General features: G+C 33.9%; 1 protein-coding gene across 11 annotated transcripts in view; it reads right to left on the reverse strand.

The window, feature by feature from the left end:
• Trpm (transient receptor potential cation channel, subfamily M) overlaps positions 1-20929 on the reverse strand; it is a 125411-nt gene that overhangs the window by 26953 nt on the left and 77529 nt on the right. For all 11 annotated transcript variants that reach the window (XM_013307083.1, XM_013307091.1, XM_013307085.1 and 8 more), the window contains one exon: positions 6811-6893. In XM_013307083.1, the coding sequence (XP_013162537.1) occupies positions 6811-6893 (83 nt within the window). The remainder of the gene's footprint in view (positions 1-6810; positions 6894-20929) is intronic.

Raw genomic sequence — 20929 nt, forward strand, 5'->3', positions numbered from 1 at the left:
GAACAAACTAGCAAGCTTGCCAAACGTTGGGAAGTTTGTGTTAGGTGCTTGGCAATTGTGGTTGTTTGTAGCAAACAAGAGTGTGGAGCCGGCTTTGGGAGATTTTGATTTGCTAGAAATAAAATCAAAAGTGGCGACTAAAACACCTTTTATTTGGTTTCGCAATTTGCCTTACAACTATTTTATAACACTAATTTCATATCACAATAATGTGACAGGGTAGACAACATTTAAAAAATTTGAACTTTTTTCTTAAAACATTTTTAACCTGTAACTGCAACAGTCTTACTTTGCTTTCTTTAAGAAGACAAATTAAATTTACACTAAGGCATATCCTTAATCTTGTTTCTAAGGAAATCAAAAAACTAAAATGGACTTGGTCAGGACAAATAATGACAAATGGACAAAAGAAGTTATCGAATGGTACCCCAGAAATGGAAAAGACAGAGAGGACGTCAAACAAATCGATGGGAAGATGAATTACCGAAGGGGTGGAGAAGTTTAGCCCGGGACAAGGAACTATGGAAAAATCTAGGGGAGGCCTATGTCGAAGGACATCTTGATAAAGCAATTGGAAGCTGAAAACAAAATATAATTTTATTTTTTTCTGTTTAAAAAAAGTGGTTTAAGTTTATGTCAGCGAATAAAGGCTTATCTTATCTTATATCCTTAATCTTAATAAGCTGTCTTGTTTAAGGGATTTCTAACTAAACAAAGGATGCCTACATAAGTTCTAAAGTCAACGTCAACTTATTACATTGCGTTCATTAACAACAATATGTAGAGTGTAAGTGCCTCTGTGTGCCCAACTAATAACAAGGTAAGTTCCGAGGTGACGCTGTTAGTAACTTGAATAATGTACGCAGTTATTCCCCAACGTTCAATTTATGTTACAAGTAATTTCAAGTGACAAGGAAACCGCAGTACTATCACAATTTACACGGTTCTACGTCCTATCTATATCTAGAAGACTTTTAAACGATTATATACCAAAGAAAATTTCTCTGTTATAGATTGTTAATTTATATATTTTCTGCGCGGAGTTACTAAAATAGTAGCCTATGTGTTCTTCCAGATTATGTTCTAAATCTATGAAAAATTTCAGTGAGATCCATACAGCCATTCTTGAGACACCTTAAAACAAACACCCATCTATCCATCCATCCAAATATTCGTATTTATAATATTAGAAAGAATAAAGATAATAAAATTGAAGAACCTGTATTGATTTAAGAAAAATCTTATTTTGCGATCATGTTGCATTTGCGTTACTGATAACGTAAAACCATTTTCTAAAATGTTTGGTTGTCTGTTTGTCCGCAATTCTGCATTTGTTCCGGATAACCTCCGGAACGGCTGGACATATTTTAACGAGAGTTTTATAAAACGTTAGTATAAAACAGTTGAACAAAAGACTGATACAAAAAGATAGTCATCCCTTTCGCACTCCTTAAATAATAATCAATTTTCAACAATATTAAAAGTCAACTTTAACTGGCCATTACTTATGTTTTAAGAGTAACAAATAGAAAAGAAAAACAGCAAATAGAATAGCAATGTTTTAGAGTAGCCATCTATCAGAGTCAAGGAGCAAATACATCAAACACTTCTCGCTTGTTTTGTTACACAATAGGAAACTTACTTGTATAACTTAGCAAAAAATGCTGCTTTTGTAGACCTTAGTAAATGTATTATTTCGTAGACGTCTACGAACTCTACGGCTGCTACGGGTTTACTGTCAAACAATTTATTAAATACTAGCTATCGACCGAGTGTCGTGCGGATTTAAAAATCATAGTAGCCTATGTGTTCTTCCAGAATATATTCTATATGTATTCCAAATTTCATCGACATCCGTTTAATCGTTCTAGAGATACCTTCAAACAAACATCCATACTTTCATCCAAACAGTCACTCGCGACTACTTAATATGTCTTCCAAACTTTATTCTACTTCTATGCCAAATCAGCGAGATTGCAGCTGCTCTGGAGATACCTTCAGACCATACATGCATACTTCTAAACATTCGCATTTATAATAAATAAGAAGTAAAATTTACCGCATGTTATAACTGTACGCTAAAGAAATATTCGGTACAAAAATCTTGTGTGTTTTATACTTTTATCTTTATGAATGTAAATAATGGATGAAGCACCGTCAGTCGGGTAACATTAAATTAATTAATCAAACCGCATATTTGGTAGATTTATGATGTAGGATATTAAACAAATGCTTTATTTTTGAGATTTAGATTTTTTGGGCAATATTTCAGTTACATTTCCTAAAAATAATATAAATGAACTTTTATAATTATTTTCTATTTACGCTTTTATAATTGACTAGCGTTAGCTTGCGACTTCATCCGCGAATTAGAATAAGGCATAATTTTTGTCTATGTATTCTTCCAGACTATATATATATATATAATTCTTCTGTGAGTGTGTATGTCACTGAACTTCTCTCAAACGACTGGACCGATTTTGATGAAATTTTTTGTGTGTGTTCAAGGGGATCTGGGAATGCTTTAGATTCATAATTTTCATCAAATATTAACTTCATATTAATTTATTCAAATTAAAGACGTGTAGACAGGACAACGTCTGTCGGGTCCGCTAGTTTTCTATATATTTGCCAAATTTCATCAAGATCCCTTCAGCCGTTCTGGACATACTTTCAAACATCCATCCATCTATTTAAACATTCGCAATTATATTAGTATTAAGTTTTTTATTAGCTATTAAGATATTAAAAAAATCGATTTTATATCATTAAGAATTGTGACGCTGAAATCACGAAATATTGATGGAGTATTATCGAATATGTTTAATATTACTACTTGTCGCCCGCGACGCCGTCCGCGTGGAATTAGAAAAAGTAATTAAGCCTATTTTATAAGCCTATGTGTTCTTCCAGATTATGTTCTATATGTATGACAAATTTCATCGAGATCCGTTCAGCTGTGATACCATCAAACAAACATCCATCTTAACATTCGCATTTATATTATTTTGTAAGATTATTAAGATTTATTTTATTAATTGTTAAGATTAAAAAAAAACTATTTTATTATATTAAATTAAGAATTATGACGCTGAAATGACGAATTATATCGAGCTATTTCGAGTATGTATATTATTTAAGAAATATTTGTCAATCCGTAACATTTCTCAGTAAATATTACTTGTTTAAAATAACGCATTTCATTTGTTTCTGAGACAATGTCTATCGTGTGTCGTGTGTCAAGTCGCCAGATGAAAAGATGTTTATCTCGTCTACAGCGAATTGAGATGCGATGTTATATTTATAAGATCTTCATGCATATACAATAAACTTACTCCAATGTCCTAAGCGTATTCGAGACAAAGACCGTGTTTAACTAGATTGCGAATTTAATAAATAACCCCTGGTTTTTATTAAAAAAACAATCAATTTATAATTTAATTAATCTTACAAAAAATTCACATGCAAATATTTATCGCATGGATGAATGGATGGATGTTTGTTTGAAGATATCTACGGAACAGCTGAACGGATTTTGATGAAATTTGGCACACATATAGAACATAGTCTTGAAGAATACATAGGCTCCTCATTAAGTTTTTTTTAGATTCCGCGCGGACGGAGTCACGGACGACAGCTAGTCGATAATAAAACATTGTTAAATATAATAAGTTACTAGAACATTTTTCTTTAATTATATTCAAATTTGAAATTGTGATCGATTATATATTTTGTCGATTCTTGTGAATGTTAGATGATTAATAATTTGACTTCTCTTTCACTAACTGAGCGTAAGTACTTTTATTTTCTTTGTCTAAAAGCAAATAAAGCAGCTTGCTACTGTAAGACGCTTGTTCAATACTCTTTCAATTCCATTCCGAAGAAACATTTCCCCAATGAAAATGTTATATATTTACCGAAGACAAGTGAACAGATGACAGGGTAAGACAAAACAAATGAGCCATGCCAACTTTATAGAGTAGAAAGGGAACATCTCGCTATCAGCATTTGTCAGCGATGTTTTTTTCTTATGCTAGTTTCACATAGGAGAACAAAAACAGCAGAGCAGTGGACTTAACAGTACTGCTACTGATGAAACGCATACACTGAGACAGATAAGCCTTTCTAGAAAAATTACCATTCGATAATCTATACGAAAAGTCTTAAATGTATGGAACTGACTGTTACTGACATATCGAAATTCTACTAGAGCTATCGTCAGTCATCATCATAGGCTCACTATAGTCCACACTGAGCTCGCATCCTACCCAAGTTAGGGTTGACTAAGCCATAGTAAACCACGCTGGCTCAGTGCGGGTTGACTTCATACATATCTTTGAATTTCTTCCCTATGTGCAGGTTGCATCATGATGTTTTCCTTCACCGTTAGATCGTCGGATAGATGTAAATACGTATATTAAAATCTAAATAAACATTGGTATACGGGGGTTTCGAACACAGGACCTGCAGATTACAAGTCAAGTGCTCCTGAGCCATCGACGCTTTTATTGCCATTGCAATACTGTTTTAGTTCAAAGTATGTGTTTAAATAATAGCAGTACTGCACTGTTCTACTGCTCTATTTCACTATTGTACTCTCGTGAAAGGTAGCATTACGTAGCGTTGAAAATCCTACAATCCGGACAGATTGCTCGCTTATTGGATCCCGTACTGTTTCAGGGGATCGTCTGTGTCAGTTGCTATGAATCACATTTAAAATGTATGAAAATTTTAAAGGAAAAATATGTTAAACTACCTAACTTTAATAGATACTTTAGGGAACAATTGAAATGATAATATTACAAAGTAAAATATACAATAACTAAGGTATAGAATCTCAGCAATGGCGTACTTTATTCTAATAAGTGGACAGAGACAAAGAAGTTCTTCAGAGCGTATAACCTGACTCCCTTTGTACACGTTCAGGAATACAAGATTACAAAGGCAAGCTGAGATGAATTTATGAATTTATTATGTTTCATTTTCTATTCTTCAAATTGCAATAACTGAATTTTGATTTCATAGACTTTTTAAATTCAAAACACATTTTAATTAGTTTTTAGAGACATTTTTTTGTAGTACTTTAAAGTATGCAATAACTGAATATATCCAGTATTTTAGTCAAAAAGAACAATTTAATTAGGTTGTCTGGTGTTGTGACTCTTTTGTAAATTCGAAATTTTTCTTACACATATACATTTATTTATCATATTTTTAATATAGTACATTTCATATCAAAAAAAAATATACAAAACATATTATATTATAATAAAAACAGAACACCACCGGGCTGAGGAATCCCATGACTCAAACAACCAGTGGTCAGGGCTGCAGAGACAGGAACCTTCTCACGATGCGCGCGGTTTCTAGGATAACTGCCTTTTGTATCGGGCGCTTAATCCAATTGTGTAGCGAGAGCTTCTTGAGATGTTGGTCGAAGCTCTTCGCTATCAGTCCATTTACCGATACGACTATCGGAATAATGGTAGTCGATTTCATACGCCACATGACGGTAACCTCGTGAGCCAATTCTAGGTATTTTAACACTTTTTCCTTTTCAGCTTTCACGAGATTCTCGTCATGTGGAATAGTACTTCTTATTATTACTATATTTTTAAAAATTTTGACGTGATAAATATACGCTTTAGCTATCGCCTTCGACTCCGAACACATGGATTTAAAAATATATAATAAGAAGCCTGTGTGTTCTAGGCTATATTCTACATTTGTGCCAAATTTCCGGGATATCCATGCAGCCGTTTTGGAACTACGTTCAAACTAACATCCCTCCATCCATCTAAACGTTCGCATTTATAATATTAGTAAGATAAATCTGTATTTAGTTGTGACACATGTATATGCTTTTTTATCAGTCAATAAATATATAATGTATAATATATTTATCTTTATGTATTATACATAGTTTGTTTATATCCCTTTAGTTCCTCACCTCTATGTAATTCAATAACGCTGTTAGTTCGCGACAATTCATGCGGAAACCGTGATAACTGATTTATATTTAGCGCAAAGGTCTATAACGAAATCTACCATTTTCGTATACAAGTAAAATCGTTTAACTACGGTGTAGTACACATTGAATACTTATCTTACTTGCTTTTTTTAATCGTAATGAAACCTGCACATATTTTCGAAGAAATTCAAAGATATGTGTGAAGTCAACCAACCAGAGCCAGAGTGGTTGACTATGGCCTAGTCACCCTTAACTTAGGATAGGCTTCGAGCCCCTCGGTGGGGAGTGTGAGCTGATGATGATACTTGCTTTTTTGTCAAATATTAGCAGATTTTGGTATTCTATATAAAAATCAATTGCTGTTTGTTAGTTTGTTAGTCTAAATGGATTTATCTTACCTTAGTCTTGAAAAGTTCGTGGAGGTTTAGGGAAGGTTTAAAAGATGATAAAATTTCGAATAATTACCGGGAACTACTTAAGATTTATTTTTAATTACGCGCGGACGGAGTTGTGGGCGACAGCTAGTTTACTATTATTATCTGAACCATTTAAACTAAGCCCATTGGTTGTGCTAGGACATGGTTTACGACAATAGTCGAATGGTGAAATTCGAACCTTCGACCTCGTGATCGGAAATCCGTACCCTTAACCATTTGGCTATTGGCGCTTCTTACTAATATTATAAATCCGTAATGTTTAGATGTATGGATGTTTGTTAGAAAGTATCACAACAACAGTTTCATGGATCTCGCTGAATTTTGCCATACATTCCCATAGTCTGGAAAAACACTTGATTCTCATTGGTCTTACGCCTATTCCAGATATAAAGGTACACTCACACATGCTCGTCCTTGGCGCTTGGCACGAAATATTTACATTCTCGTTTCTGGAACGTGCTCTCTATCCAGCTGCGGGTTGTTTTCTGTAACAAACAATACAGAAAAATATTAAAAAAATTGTACATCATTAATATAATAAACATTTTTCTAATTAGCTCTAAAATTTCTCTTAAAGCAATCATGTAACGATAGTCAATGATTTGCCTTTTTAACTTCAAAAAGGAGATGGTCCTTAATTCGTCTTTATGTTTTTTTGTTCGTCGATAACTCCGCTCCTAGTTGTCCGCTTTTCACAATTTATTTATTAGGAAGTTGTTGCTTGCCATTTGGTTCCATCTTAAAATATTAAAAACTATCCAGTAATTTTTTAGCTGTATTTAGTTATGTCATAGCCATTAATCTAAAAAGATCTATGGCCTGAAAAACTTTTCCCTTAAGCGTATTCTATTTCGTCATTTTGTCGTCCATTATCTTAAGTTTAAAGCGTCTTTAAACTTAAAGTTATTAAAATGAATAGCTTAACGCTAGCGCTCTGCATAAGCGTCTTAATATAATTTACATAATGCTGTTTATGAGATTATTTCTGCATCACACAAGTGCACATTGCGAATTAAACGGGAATAATTAAAAATATGTTTTAATGAATAATATCGACAGATTAATTTTATACTCAAAGTTGTTTATTAGCCACTAAGGAAATGCGTTAGTTTAGTTTAATAAACAAGTGATCCTATAAGGGTTTCGTTTTTTTCCTATGAGGTACGGAACCCTAAAACAACATTAACTGTCAATTAGTAGTTGAGAAATTGCTAATTTTTTGACAATACTACAATCATTATCATCAGTCCACGTTACGTCAAAAACACATTGGTATACGTCGGGATTGGAACATAAGACCTGCGGATTAAAAGTCAAGTGCTTAACCACTGAGCTGTCGACGCTTATAATACAATTGCAAAATATTGATTGAACATTTAATGTAGTTGTTTGATTCTCATATAGTAAAATCAATCTAAGAAAATATATGAAAAGGCATAAAAAACTTTACTCCCAAACTGGCTAACTCGATAAAGTGATACAACAAAACTTTGAACAAAACAAACGAGTTTCGAGTTGAAATCTTTTCTATCTTTTTAATTTTTTAAGGCGTCTTAACTCAATTACATTTAGGCGATTGCTCAGGAAAATGTCTTTGTTAACAAAAGTCTAGGCGCTATGAATGATTTATTATAATTTCTTACAATTGGACTTTATTTACAGACAGAGGATTTTATGTTTTTTGTTTTTTTAAAGTAGCCTGTGTACGTAGAGTTTCTATACAATATATTTGTCTTTGACATATTTAACATAACTTTATAATTGTAAGACCGTTGAATAAGGGATCATTACAATGTGTTTCTGAGACGGAAATCTCCGTTTAAAAAATATTGTTCTTTGTTTTGTTAAAGATGACCAGAGATGACGATATGTTTTATACAGATATATTGGTATCAGAAACTCACGCTTAGACATACAATGTGATAGAAAACATTGAATATTTATATAAGAATATTCGATACGTCGAAATAAAGAATCGAAATACTGGCATAGTAATATAAACCCGAATATTTTAAGAATAAAAAGATACTGTTTATACGGCATTATTTTATTTGCTCTACTTCAGAATTTTTTACGTACATTATTCTATAAAGACTAGATCTTACTAATATTATAAAAGGGGAATGTTTAGATGGATAGTTGTTTGAAAGTATCTCCAGAACGATAGCGTGAATCTCGCTAAAATTTGGCATAGACGTAGAATATAGTCTGGAAGAACACATATGTTACTAATAAAGTTTTGAGTCAAGGCCGATAACTAATCTTACTAATATTATAAATGCGAATGTTTGGATGAATGGATGGATAGATGTTTGTTAGAAGGTATCTCCGAAACGACTCAACAGATCTTGATGAAATTGTGCACAGATGTAAAACATAGTCTGTAAGAACCCATAGGTTACTAATTATTTTTTTAACTCTACGCGGACGGAGTCGCGTGCTACCGCTAATAAGTCCCATTCAATTAATTAAAATTGTATGGCTAAACTTAATAAGTAAACTCGATTCATTTTAGATTGTCGATAAGGTTTGCAGTAGTAATCGAAAAACTTAATATCGTTAAGAAATCGATTCATTATTTAAACATTTGATGGATGGATCTTAAAGATTGGTGAAGGTTTAGCTGTTATTGAAGTATCGCGTAGCTATTTTCTCGTACGTTATATTTGAAACTTCTGTTATGTCTTCTAACAAGGTTGTGTGTTGACTCATGTCATACGATACAACGTATGTGCGTTTCCTACTTACTGCCAACATATCAAACAAATTGAATTACATATTGACGTAAAACGGAACTTTATTCAGACGAAATGTTTTATCATAATGTAAAGAAGCCATCATTCGAAAATTAAAAGGTAAGCGATATAGTACAATTTACCCTTGGTTTCCGAGACCGTAATCTCTGTATAAAACATATCGTCATCTGTTTCTTTGTGAAAGCAGAAATAATATGTTTTAAATGGAGATGTAAGTCTCAGAAATCCACGGTTAGTGATTTTTGGATTTAGATATTTTTTTTAAATACTTAACTTTTTTGGAACACTACATGATAATAAAGCCATATAAGATTTTATCCTGATAGCATAATTTCAATGAAATTATACGAGTAGACTAAACTGATATATAAACAGGGCTAAACACTCACGTATATTCGTCCGGTGGCGGCACCGACTAGTTTCGAGCCCATCGGGGGCCCTTCATCAGTGAGCGACGGGCCGCGTCCGCGAAATAATACCAGTACCACTCATTCTGATGAGGGGCCCCCGATGGGCTCGAAAATAGTCGGTGCCGCCACCGGACGAATATACGTGAGTGTTTAGCCGTGTTTATATATCAGTTTAGTATAATGTCTCACGAAAGTTTGAATAATTTAATAAAACTATAGACGCAAAAATTTTATAAGAAAAGTTTTGATTCTACGGATTAATATCACATATAAAACCTATTTGCAGTCTATTATGTAGATATATAATCCTTTATCACTTCAATGTTATAAATAAATCACATATTATCATTCAAACATAGACCGGCGATGCCTTACAAACGACTTTCTGATATAACCCACATTCAAATCAGGTTATCCCAAATATCACACGGATCTTCGCATTGTAAATGAGAAACGTAAGGAAAAGGTCCTCAAATATATAAAAGTCACGCAAGACTATTGGATTTATCCGCTGAGTGTGTAGATTCTTGATTGAAACCCAGAGAATAAGGATAGTTTTATTATGATCATTATAGAGCTGTTTTATCAATGACCTGGTCAAGGTTGCGGGAGGGCACAGGTCCGGCTATTGTGGCAATCGATGCGTGAGGCATACGTTCAGCAGTGGACGAATTTAGGCTGAATATGATGATGGAGAGCTGTTTTGCTCTCCGAAGGAACATAACGGATTGTCTAAAATTATTTGATCCGACGCCCATAGACGTCCGCAACGCCAGAGGAACCGCAGATGCGTTGCCGGCCTTTAAGGGAGGTGTACACCTTTTTCTTGAAGGCCGTTAAGTTTGAATTGTTTGAAAATTATCTTAAAGACCGAGTATTCCGCACCGTGACTGTGCGAGGTAAAATTAAAAGACCTAAAATTCATACTACTATAATACTTTTTCTAATGATTTTATGGGGTTATAAAATACAAAATAAAATAAAAATTTGGAGCACACAATTTGTATTCTATTCTGTCATTTTACGGGCTCCGTTTAACATTTAAATAAAGTTTGTTTATGTACACACAAAAAGTCTTGGCTGAGTTGATTATGTCTCCTCCAGGCACCACAACCTCTTGGCATTAATCCAAGAGCTAAGTAAATCAAAAGGCACCGCCACACTATAATGCTAACAACGCCATCTAGTGACTTCATAGTCGTAGTAAAATAATTACTTAAATTTAGAAAAACATTGGTTTTATAAAAGCAATTGTTTATTATAGCAGGAAAGTAATTAATTTATATTGCTTTTTAATGAGATGCTTTCGTAATATATAATAGTTTCATGGCGGAAAAAAAAAACTGTAGAAAAATTTGAATATACCTTGATAATTAAATTATATCAGTAAGTCTAACAGTAGTAGAGCCCGCTTTAACATTTGCGCACGAATTGGCCGTGGAAGTGGAAGCAATTTCGCGTTTCGTCTGATGAGTGTGCGTCCCGGAAGCCTAATTTAGTCCTCTTTCCCTTCCTTTTCTTATAAGGAAAAAATGGGAAGTGGAAGTGGACGTTCCGGATGAGAGGATGTATGGGAGGGGAAAATATTTTCTTTCTGCACATCCTCTCTTCCGTCGATCTCTTTAGGCAACGCATATGCAATTGCATATGTCTATGGGCAATGGTCACTTTGCTATTTCAGCGATTTCATGTGGCCGCTCGCTTGTTTGCCACCTTATGATACAGAATAAATTACTAACTTTTATAAATAAATTATATACTTACTGAGATAGTTATTTTTAAAAATAAAAAACAATGTAAAGATTTACGTAATAAGTCGTAAAAAGCACAAGGAATTTCTCATTCTTTATTAAAAAACTATTTACTAAAAAACAGCGCAAACTATGAAGCATTTTAAATGAGGAAAACGTGCAAAAAGCACTACAATATTCATGCCTTAATGCAATCAAATTTGCATCCACTATGTTGTTTTAACACTATGAAATTCAAAAATATATTCAATGGGCTTTACCTTATAGTACAAGAGATAAGAAAGAAGGAAAACGGAATAATCCCATTTAACAAACATTTTAGAATATAATTAAAAAGTCTTATTGTAAACCCTGTTCAATGAATAATCATTTAAAGCCATCTCTAAATGGACAGGCTATGAGACTTAGTATTTTGTGCCAATTTGATTATCGCCATTTTGACGACGGTAGCGTTGATATGGACACAAAATATAGATTTAATCAGAACGAAGCAAAAGATGTAATTTCCAAGCAGTAGCCTATCCTTTTATAGAGATCAATGTTTAAAACCTATTGGCATATCTTGTTTGGAAAAACCTCAGATATTGTGCAAGATTATCCGGGTCAGTAAAAGAGACGCTAATTTTCCGATTAGTTCTGTCAGAATATGTTAAACCTATATAGACATTGAAAATAGTATGACAAAAATGTTGTGACACTTTTCTGATATTAAGTGACACCGCTACGACTTAGGGTCCTTGAAGAAGCGAACTTATCACTATCTCAAAGGCTGGCAACGCATCTGCGGTTCCTCTGGTATTGCCGATGTCAATGGGCGTCGTTGAACACCTCGGTGTTCCCGCTGCTCGTTTGCACCCTTCTGTTATAAAAAAAAAACACAAGGGAGCTTGTGACCTCTTGTTATTTAGTTCGACTTGTTGACTTGTTTGACTTGTGACTACCGGGTCCGATAGTTATCTGTTAATTGTTAGTTGAACCACTTTTTCGCTTGGCACAGGACAGGAAAGGGTTCGCTAAGCTGACGGCCAACCTCCAGTAATGGAGAGGCATTGGAAGAAGAAGAATTGTTAGTCTACAAATATTGTATTTCACACGTGGGTTAATTTACATTGTTTATATACGATTGATGTTAGATTAAATACAATTATAAATATATTTATATAACTGAAATAATATTTAGTATCAAAATAAGATTCAAAGCATTTTTCCCTTAAATTAGACATTATCAATAGAAATATGGGAGTATTTATATTTTTAAGCTTTTTTTCTATTTGATTTATGTATGTTGTTTATTAATGTTTATTTGAATGATTGAAAAAAATATATCACATGTCTATAACCAGATTTCATTTCGGCAAGCGTCGATTTACATATAAAGTGGTTGTTACTCTTGATTGCTGTGTTCACGAGGCCAATACAAACATACAAACATATTATGTAGTCATATATTCGCGGAAGGGTATCACGAATGTATTAATTTTATTGAAAACTAGCTGTCGCCCACGACTCTATCCGCGCGGTATTAACAACATAATAAGTAGCCTACGTGTTCTCGTTGACTATGTTCTATATGTATGTATATTTCATCGAGATCAGTTCAGCCGTTCTGTTGATACCTTCAAACAATATCCATCCATTGATCCAAACATTTGAATTTACAATATTAGTAAGATAAGTAAGACGTAAGATTATTCTAACATTTTAATATTTTACACAAGTGAAAAAGCTTTATTCACGAATTGTTAATATTTTTCCATTCCCTTAATCTATTGAGCAACCCTTTTCATATCGGAGATAAACCTTTATCTAAATGGTTTGCTTAGGTTGTGACGTCAACAAAATGTCAGCTTAGTGACCGAAGCTTTCGCTACAATGTGTTTCAGTTAAAAGCTCTCTGAGGATTAAGTTAGTGCTAAGTTAATTCTATTTAACTCAGGTGCAACTGTCCCAGTTTTATTTAGTTATATTTGTTAAACAAATTAACTTAGAATGATTTTGTGATTTGTTTTCAAGGACAGTTTGAGGCATATTACGATTAGATTACCTAAATTTAAGAATTGTTAAGGTTTGTAGCGCCAATAGTCTAATGGTTAAGGGTAGGGATATCCGATCGCGTGGTCAAGAGTTCGAATCCCGCCATTCGACTATAATCGTAAACCATAACTCCAGCATAGAGCTTAATTGGAATGGTACAGGAAATATAAGTTAATTAACTACAATCTGTTAATATTTAAACTAAAAAAATAAAATTTAAAAAGAAGTGCCTATATGCTTAAGTATACTTATAGATACAACGATAATATAGAGTCACCTTTTCACAAAAGCCATATCAATAAAGAGCGAGGATTGAAACAATAAAAGATGTTACGATACGACGAAAATTGTTAATTCCGAGGCAAATTGCCAATCAAGTGCCAGAGAGAGGACAATTTACGGGACAATTACGATCTTAGCTGCTGTTTTGTTTGCTAGAGAAATGATAACAATGTCGCTAGACGATAACAATTATTAGAATATCTTTTTTATATAATAAAGTATTATACGAGCTAGAGTCCACTTGAATTTGTTGAAATAGCGAAGCAACCACTGCCCGTAGACATCCACAATTGCAGTTGCTTTGCCTAAGTTTAATCGACAAAGGAGGAGATTCATAGAAATACAATATTTCCCCTTCGTATGCGTCCCTACCTCTACGATATCCATTTCCATATAAGGAAAGTGTGGGAAGGAGAATCGTACTAAATTTGGGCGTATGGAACCTCTATTTAGGCATTTTTTTTTTCTTTACACATAAATATGACTAAATTGTAGTTATTTCATTAGAAATAAAAGAATAAATATTATGGATATAAAAAATCTGACAACCTCAAATCCATATTGCAATGTTAATGATCTAGAAAAAAATCAGGCAAACCTTAGAATTCAGTAAATCGTTAATCTGCAACAAAATTAATGACAAATGATCTAAAAATTAATGATCATCTAAGAAACTTCCGTACATAAAGCAATACATAATAATAAATGATTAATTTCAATATACAACATAAATAAACTATTAAACTAATTTAAGACTCAGACAAGAGAGCGTCGGTGGCTCAGGGGTCAAGCACTTAACTTGCAATCTGCAGGTCCTGGGTTCGAATTCCGCCATGTACCAATGTGTTTTTCCATTTCCGATTTACATATGTACATTCCGACGTTCTTACGATGATGGAAAACATCGTGATGCAACCTGCACATATCTGAGAAGAAATTCAAAGATATGTGCGAAGTCAACCAACCCGCACTTGGCCAGCGTGGTTGACTATGGCCTAATCACCCTTAACTTGGGGTAGGCTCCGAGCCCTTCAGTCGGGACATATAGTGAGCTGATGACGAAGACTCAAACAAAGCAACGTATAATACTATTAAGCTCAATATTACTATTAACGAGACAAGAAAATTAATTGAAATATTATGTTCTGCATGGAAACATTGCTAGAGATATAACATAATTGGATTATTTAGGGTATCGCTTTAGTTTAGTTATTTTGCTACGGAATAAATAATTTTGAAAAATATGTTCTTGCAATTAAATATAGTAAATAAATTACAGCTTGATACCTTCAAGCGTTTTTGAGAAAAAAGGTCTTGACAGACGGACGGACAACGCAGTGATCCTATACGGATTCGTTTTTTTTCGTATGAGGTACGGAACCCTAAAAAATGATATTGTTACTAAAATAAAGTTCTTAAAATGTTTACTGTATCAACCCTAAAAAATTTAGTTAGGTATTTTTAGTTAAACACGTGTTTTAACCCTTTGAACGCCGGCGAAGGTTTTTTGGACGTCAAAAGTAATATATTACACCAAGTTATTAAACAAAAAAATTGTGTTAAGAGGATATTAATATCAGTAGAAGTTTAATGCACGAAGTCATTTTGTTAGAAATAAAATATCTAGGAAAAAAATATGTTAAATTTTAAAATGTCGAATATTCTACGCTAGTACTCCAAATGAGTGAAAAGACAGTCAAGTATTGCGCAGTTGATTTCAAGTCGTTTATTTAACGCAATTTTCAAATTTCGTTTAATATAGCAAGTTCTAGTTTCACGAGTTTATGGCCGACTGAAATCCCAACTTTTTATTTCGCTTTACCAAATATAAGTGGAAAACGACATCTTTTAAACGAAATATTTCTTCTCAATTATTTTATTTAACTAATATACTTAACTGTTTTAATTAATAATAAAAACATATAAAACTAAGCAATTAAAAGAAATTGTAGTTGAAGGCCTAGAAAGCGGAAAAAAATCGCAACGTCATCCACAAAATTTGTCCATAGAGATTTTTCGTTGCACTTTTCACCCGATAATGGGCAAAAATTGCAGCAATTTTTTTTTTTCGCTGCAAAAATTTAATATAAATTTTGTAGATGACGCTACGAACACTTGCATATCGTACTAGGCAAAGTAACGCGATTTATCTTCCGGGATGCATATCTATGGATTTACTAAACTAGTTTAACAGTGGTAGAGCCCGCTTTAACATGTTCGCACGAATTGGCCCGGCTCGCCCGGTGAAATACCACGACTACACAGAAGACAGGCGTCAAGTGGAAGCAATTCCGCGTTTCATCTGATGAGTGTGCGTCCCGGAGGCCTTAGTTAGTCCCCTTTCCCTTCCCACCCTTTTTATAAGGAAAGAATGGGCAGTAGAAGTGGACATTCCGGATGAGAGGATGCATGGAAAGGAAAAATATTTTCTTTCTGTGCATTCTCTCCTCCGTCGATTAAAGGTAAGTAACGCATATGCTATTGGGTATGTCTATGGGCATCGGTCACTTCGCTATATCAGCGATTTCAGGTGGCCGCTTGCTCGTTTGCCACATTATCATATAAAAAAGAATATAAGGAGCAATATAGAGGATTAATTTATTCTCATCATTGCTTTACTTAACAACACAATAGATCTCTCAAACTGCTGTAACGGACCCCATAAACTCACCGCATCGCACCTGCACACGCACAATGATAATTATCTACTAAATGTGTCTGTAGAAATAAAAGAGTGCAAAAAATATATTCCGAGAAAAATTAATACATACTATAGAACAATTTAAATTGTATCCCATAAAAATGAAAATAATATCTATATATTTTTTTTATAACAGAAGGGGGCAAAAGAGCAGCAGGAACAACGAGGTGTTCAACGACATCATGAACAGCAGCAATACCAAAGGAACCGCAGATGCGTTGCCGGCGTTTAAGGTGATACGCTCGCTTCTTGAAGGACCCTAAGTCGTAGCGGTTTGGAAATACCGCCGAGGACAGACCATTCCACAACGCTGTGCGTGGCAGGAAGTTTCGAACAAACCGCACGGTTGTGGATTGCCAGCCATCGAGATGGTGTGGATTATTGCTCTGATATAAGATTAACTATTGCTATGACCAATACAACATATTACTTCATCAGTTTCCATCCCTTTTTCCACTGATTTCTAAAGTTCATAACAAATAATTTGTCATAACAAAAAGGTTTTAAAACAAGCAGCATTTAACGTTCTTTTCCACTCTTTAAATTCCTCGTAAACCTACTAAATATATAACAAATAGAAACCTAGTACAACTAAACCCGTTAATTGTAATCATATCTAGAAAGTTATATCATTGTTCGACCTCTTTGCGACCCACTTCGGCTGGTCGCGTCGACTCATTTGTCATGTTAATGCTAAAGGCTGTGCAAAGGATAGACTAAGATATTATGATATTTACACGTAGTACATTAATTATAGAACATCTTCCTATTTAATAATACAATAGAGTATCTATTAAATGTAATTAAAACCTTTTTTTAACAATAAGGTGGCAAACGAGCGAGCGGCCACGTGAAATCGCTGAAATAGCGAAGTGTTCGTTGCCCATAGACATACGCAATTGCATATGCGTTGCCTACCTTTAATCGACGGAGAAGAGGATGCACAGAAAGAAAATATTTTCCCTTTCCATGCATCCTCTCATCCGGAAAGTCCACTTCCACTTCCCATCCGTTCCTTAAGAAAAAGGGTGGGAAGGGAAAGAGGACTAAATTAGGCCTCCCGTACGCACACTCATCGGACTGTTCGCGGAATGGCTTCCACTTGACGCCTGTCTTCTGTATGGTCGTGGTATTTCTCCGGGCGAGCCGATCCAATTCGTGCGAAGATGTTAAATCGGGCTCTACCACTGTTGAACTGACCTCATATCAGTGTTACATTTAACTTTATTGAAATAAGTCTTAACCTCTCTTTTAACTTACAAGAAGATATTTTAAATAAAAAGAACAGAGAATCCATTTTGTCCGCATTCTTGCTAATATTATAAAAGCGAATGTTTGATGGATAAATGAATGGATATTTTAAGGTATCACCAGAAGAGCTTAAGAGATCTCGATGAAATTTGGCATTGACGTAGAACACATAGGCTACTAAGTTTTTTTAATTCACGCGGACATAATGGCGAGGGTTAGTCTTCTGTATTTACGTTCCAATGAATTAATCCGTTTTTAACACTTGAATTAATCTAGTTAACAAAGTTATAGTTTAATTTGTAAATCAACTAAATAATATCATAGAAATTCACTGAATATTGTTAATGTTTAAAGCGCGCTCCCTTGGCAATCGAACTCGGATTAAACTATTGAATTTCATTAGAGAAGGGGCTTCAGATGTAAATCTTGATACAACGAGTAAACACTTAGGCTTCGTTAATTAACTCTCACAAACTGTTAATGAGTTACCGAATGTACGTTCATTGAGGGTTCAAATAATCGTAAACGTTGACCTTAAAAAAACTTTTAAAAGAATATATTATCTAGTTAAGTCAAGAATAGCCCACATCATTTTTTCTTTCCCTAAAACCCGGACGAAATCGTGATCTATAATTAGTTCATGATAAATTATAAAATTAATTAGTAGCCTATGTTTTTGCAGGCAATGTTTTACATCTACGCCAAATTTCAGCAAGAGTAGCCGTTCTAAAGATACCATTCAACAGTGGTAGAGCCCGCTTTAACATCTTCACAGGAATTATCCCGGATCGCCCGGTGAAATACCACGACCACACAGAAGACAGGCGTCAAGTGGAAGCAATTCCGCGTTTCGTCTGATGAGTATGCGTCCCGGAAGCCAATTCAGTCCTCTTTCCCTTCACACCCTTTTTCTTATAACGAAAGGATGGGAAGGGGAAGTGGACTTCCCGGATGAGAGGATGCAAGGAAAGGGGAAAATATTTTCTTACTGTGCATCCTCTCCTCCGTTGATTAAAGGTAGGCAACGCATATGCAATTGCGTATGTCAATGGGCAACGGTCACTTCGCTATTTCAGCGATTTCAGGTGGCCGCTTGCTCGTTTGCCACCTTATGATAAAAAAAACATCTAAGGAACATTAATTTACTCATTGGAATTTATAATGTTAGTAAGATAGATTAGAAATATCTTACGTAATAAATCATCCATACATACTCATCCACATCCGTCCCTTAGCCTATCCTAATTACTGTAAGTACGCTCGGCCTGCATGCAATGTAATCTCGTTGTAAATTATTATACCGTACCATATTGTTTTAATCGCGAATAAGCCGTCCAACCGTTTTTCATGACTACAGTTTACCACAAACATGTAGTAAATACTCGGTTAAAATGTTTAACGTCGAGTTAACGGTTATGTTAAATAACGCCACAGATGTAGTTAATTATTTAAAAAACTGTAACTAACACTTAGTATCTTATTTCTCATACTAAATATACATTAAGGGTCTATAACAATTAAGAGTAAGTATTTTATTCAAATTTTACATGATACTGGCTGGTGTGTAATTGAAAAAGCTAAAATAGAAAAAAAATATTAAGATTTTACTCGGGTGTAATTAATTTTTTAATTAAAATGTAACTTGGGATTAAACGGCAAAGCTTTACAAATAAGGTGAATAATTGAACAGTTAATTAATTGGAATGGATACGGAACTCCTTGCTAATTGCCTCTCTTAATCACAGTGCGTTCCTTATGTGAATAATAAATAGAAAATTAATTATATTCTACATACTACATGGATTATCTAAACATGATTTTAAAGAAAACAAATAAAGGTAAAAGAGAAAAGATCAGTCAATGTTATCCCTTTTTTCAACTTTATAATTATTAAACGGCAATGACTAATAAATGACGTCATCCCTGGCAACGTAAAATTACTAAGAAATGTAATTGAAAACAATGACTGAACTGTCAAGGCACGAAAACCTTCAAATGGAATAGTAAACGAGGCCAACTAATTACAGAGCACGGCCGTTTATTAATTGCTGGTAAAACTAATAGAACACTCCAGAAATATGTTTACCTCTGTTTTGAGATGCGACTCCGTTATGACTATTCAATGAATTCACAGACTTATTAGACAGTCACGATTAGTCACAGTCAGGACTAGTAATGGCTGGTCACAATCTCGACTAGTAATGACCAGTCACAGACAGTCACGACTGGTCAGGAAAGCAGAGTTGTCAAGGATATTGTAGTGTAGGTCATAGTTAATAAATTAAGGATAAGTATTTGTTTATATAGAGTATCTCAGTAAGAATGAAGGTTTTTTTCGGGTCCGATTTATTCCTAATATATTGTTATATTATCTATCTAAAGTTAAGTTTTAATTTTCTTATATGTATTTCAAATAACAGTATTACGATAAACCGCAAAAAGTAATTTGGATTATTTGGTTATTAACTGAAACAACAATGGGAATATCGTCAACGATTCGGGTAATTATGACCACAAGTAATTTGAACTAAATAATAGATTTGCGGTTAATATGAACAGATTGTGTGTTATTGCACTAATTGAATACACAAATACATCAAATATAATGACATTTATGATATTTATTGCAGAGAAAATGGAAGCTAATCAAATGAAGTAGACGCTCGTTAGGAACATTAGTAATAAGGAGAAGTTTAAGAAAAAGAAATTCAGTATGGGCTCTTAGTTTAAATCAATTACAATCACATATTTACTAAGTAGTCTATAATTAGAAATATACATAAAGAACACAAAAATTCACTGCATAATAATACTGTCTGCCGTTACATACCGTCGCCGTATGCTGTCTGCATCCCATGAAATCGCGTCTAGTCACCATAAATTGAGAGACAGAGTTAGTTAATCTGGGGGGTTGGACAAAGTGCATTCGCTCCAAAGTGATTCTATAAAGAATTTCAAAGTGTATAGAACTGACACGCGACAATCACGTGACTTATCGAAAGTTATTGTCAGTTCTATACATTTTTGAAGTTTGTTTGGGAATCGCCTCGAAGCGAATGCATCATGTCTAACCCCACTGGTGTTCTTTATGATTCTAGAAGTTCTTTGGTCACCATACCTTTATCTTACAATTTCTTTTATTACCATACTCATTGTTATATATTAAAAAGTATAGCCAGTTAGACAAAAGAAGATTTTTTCTTATAAACAACAAAGTTTCAGACTTCTGACCGAGTGTTAGTTAAGTTTTTAATTATGATTCAGAAATTCCGAACTCAACGAAGAGCAGCGCTACTTGGAATGAATATTAAAAGTTTGATTGAATCTTTTGTTTTT

This window comes from Papilio xuthus, unplaced genomic scaffold (assembly GCF_000836235.2).
Source record: "Papilio xuthus unplaced genomic scaffold, Pxut_1.1 DF828142.1, whole genome shotgun sequence".
Lineage (NCBI taxonomy): Eukaryota > Metazoa > Arthropoda > Insecta > Lepidoptera > Papilionidae > Papilio > Papilio xuthus.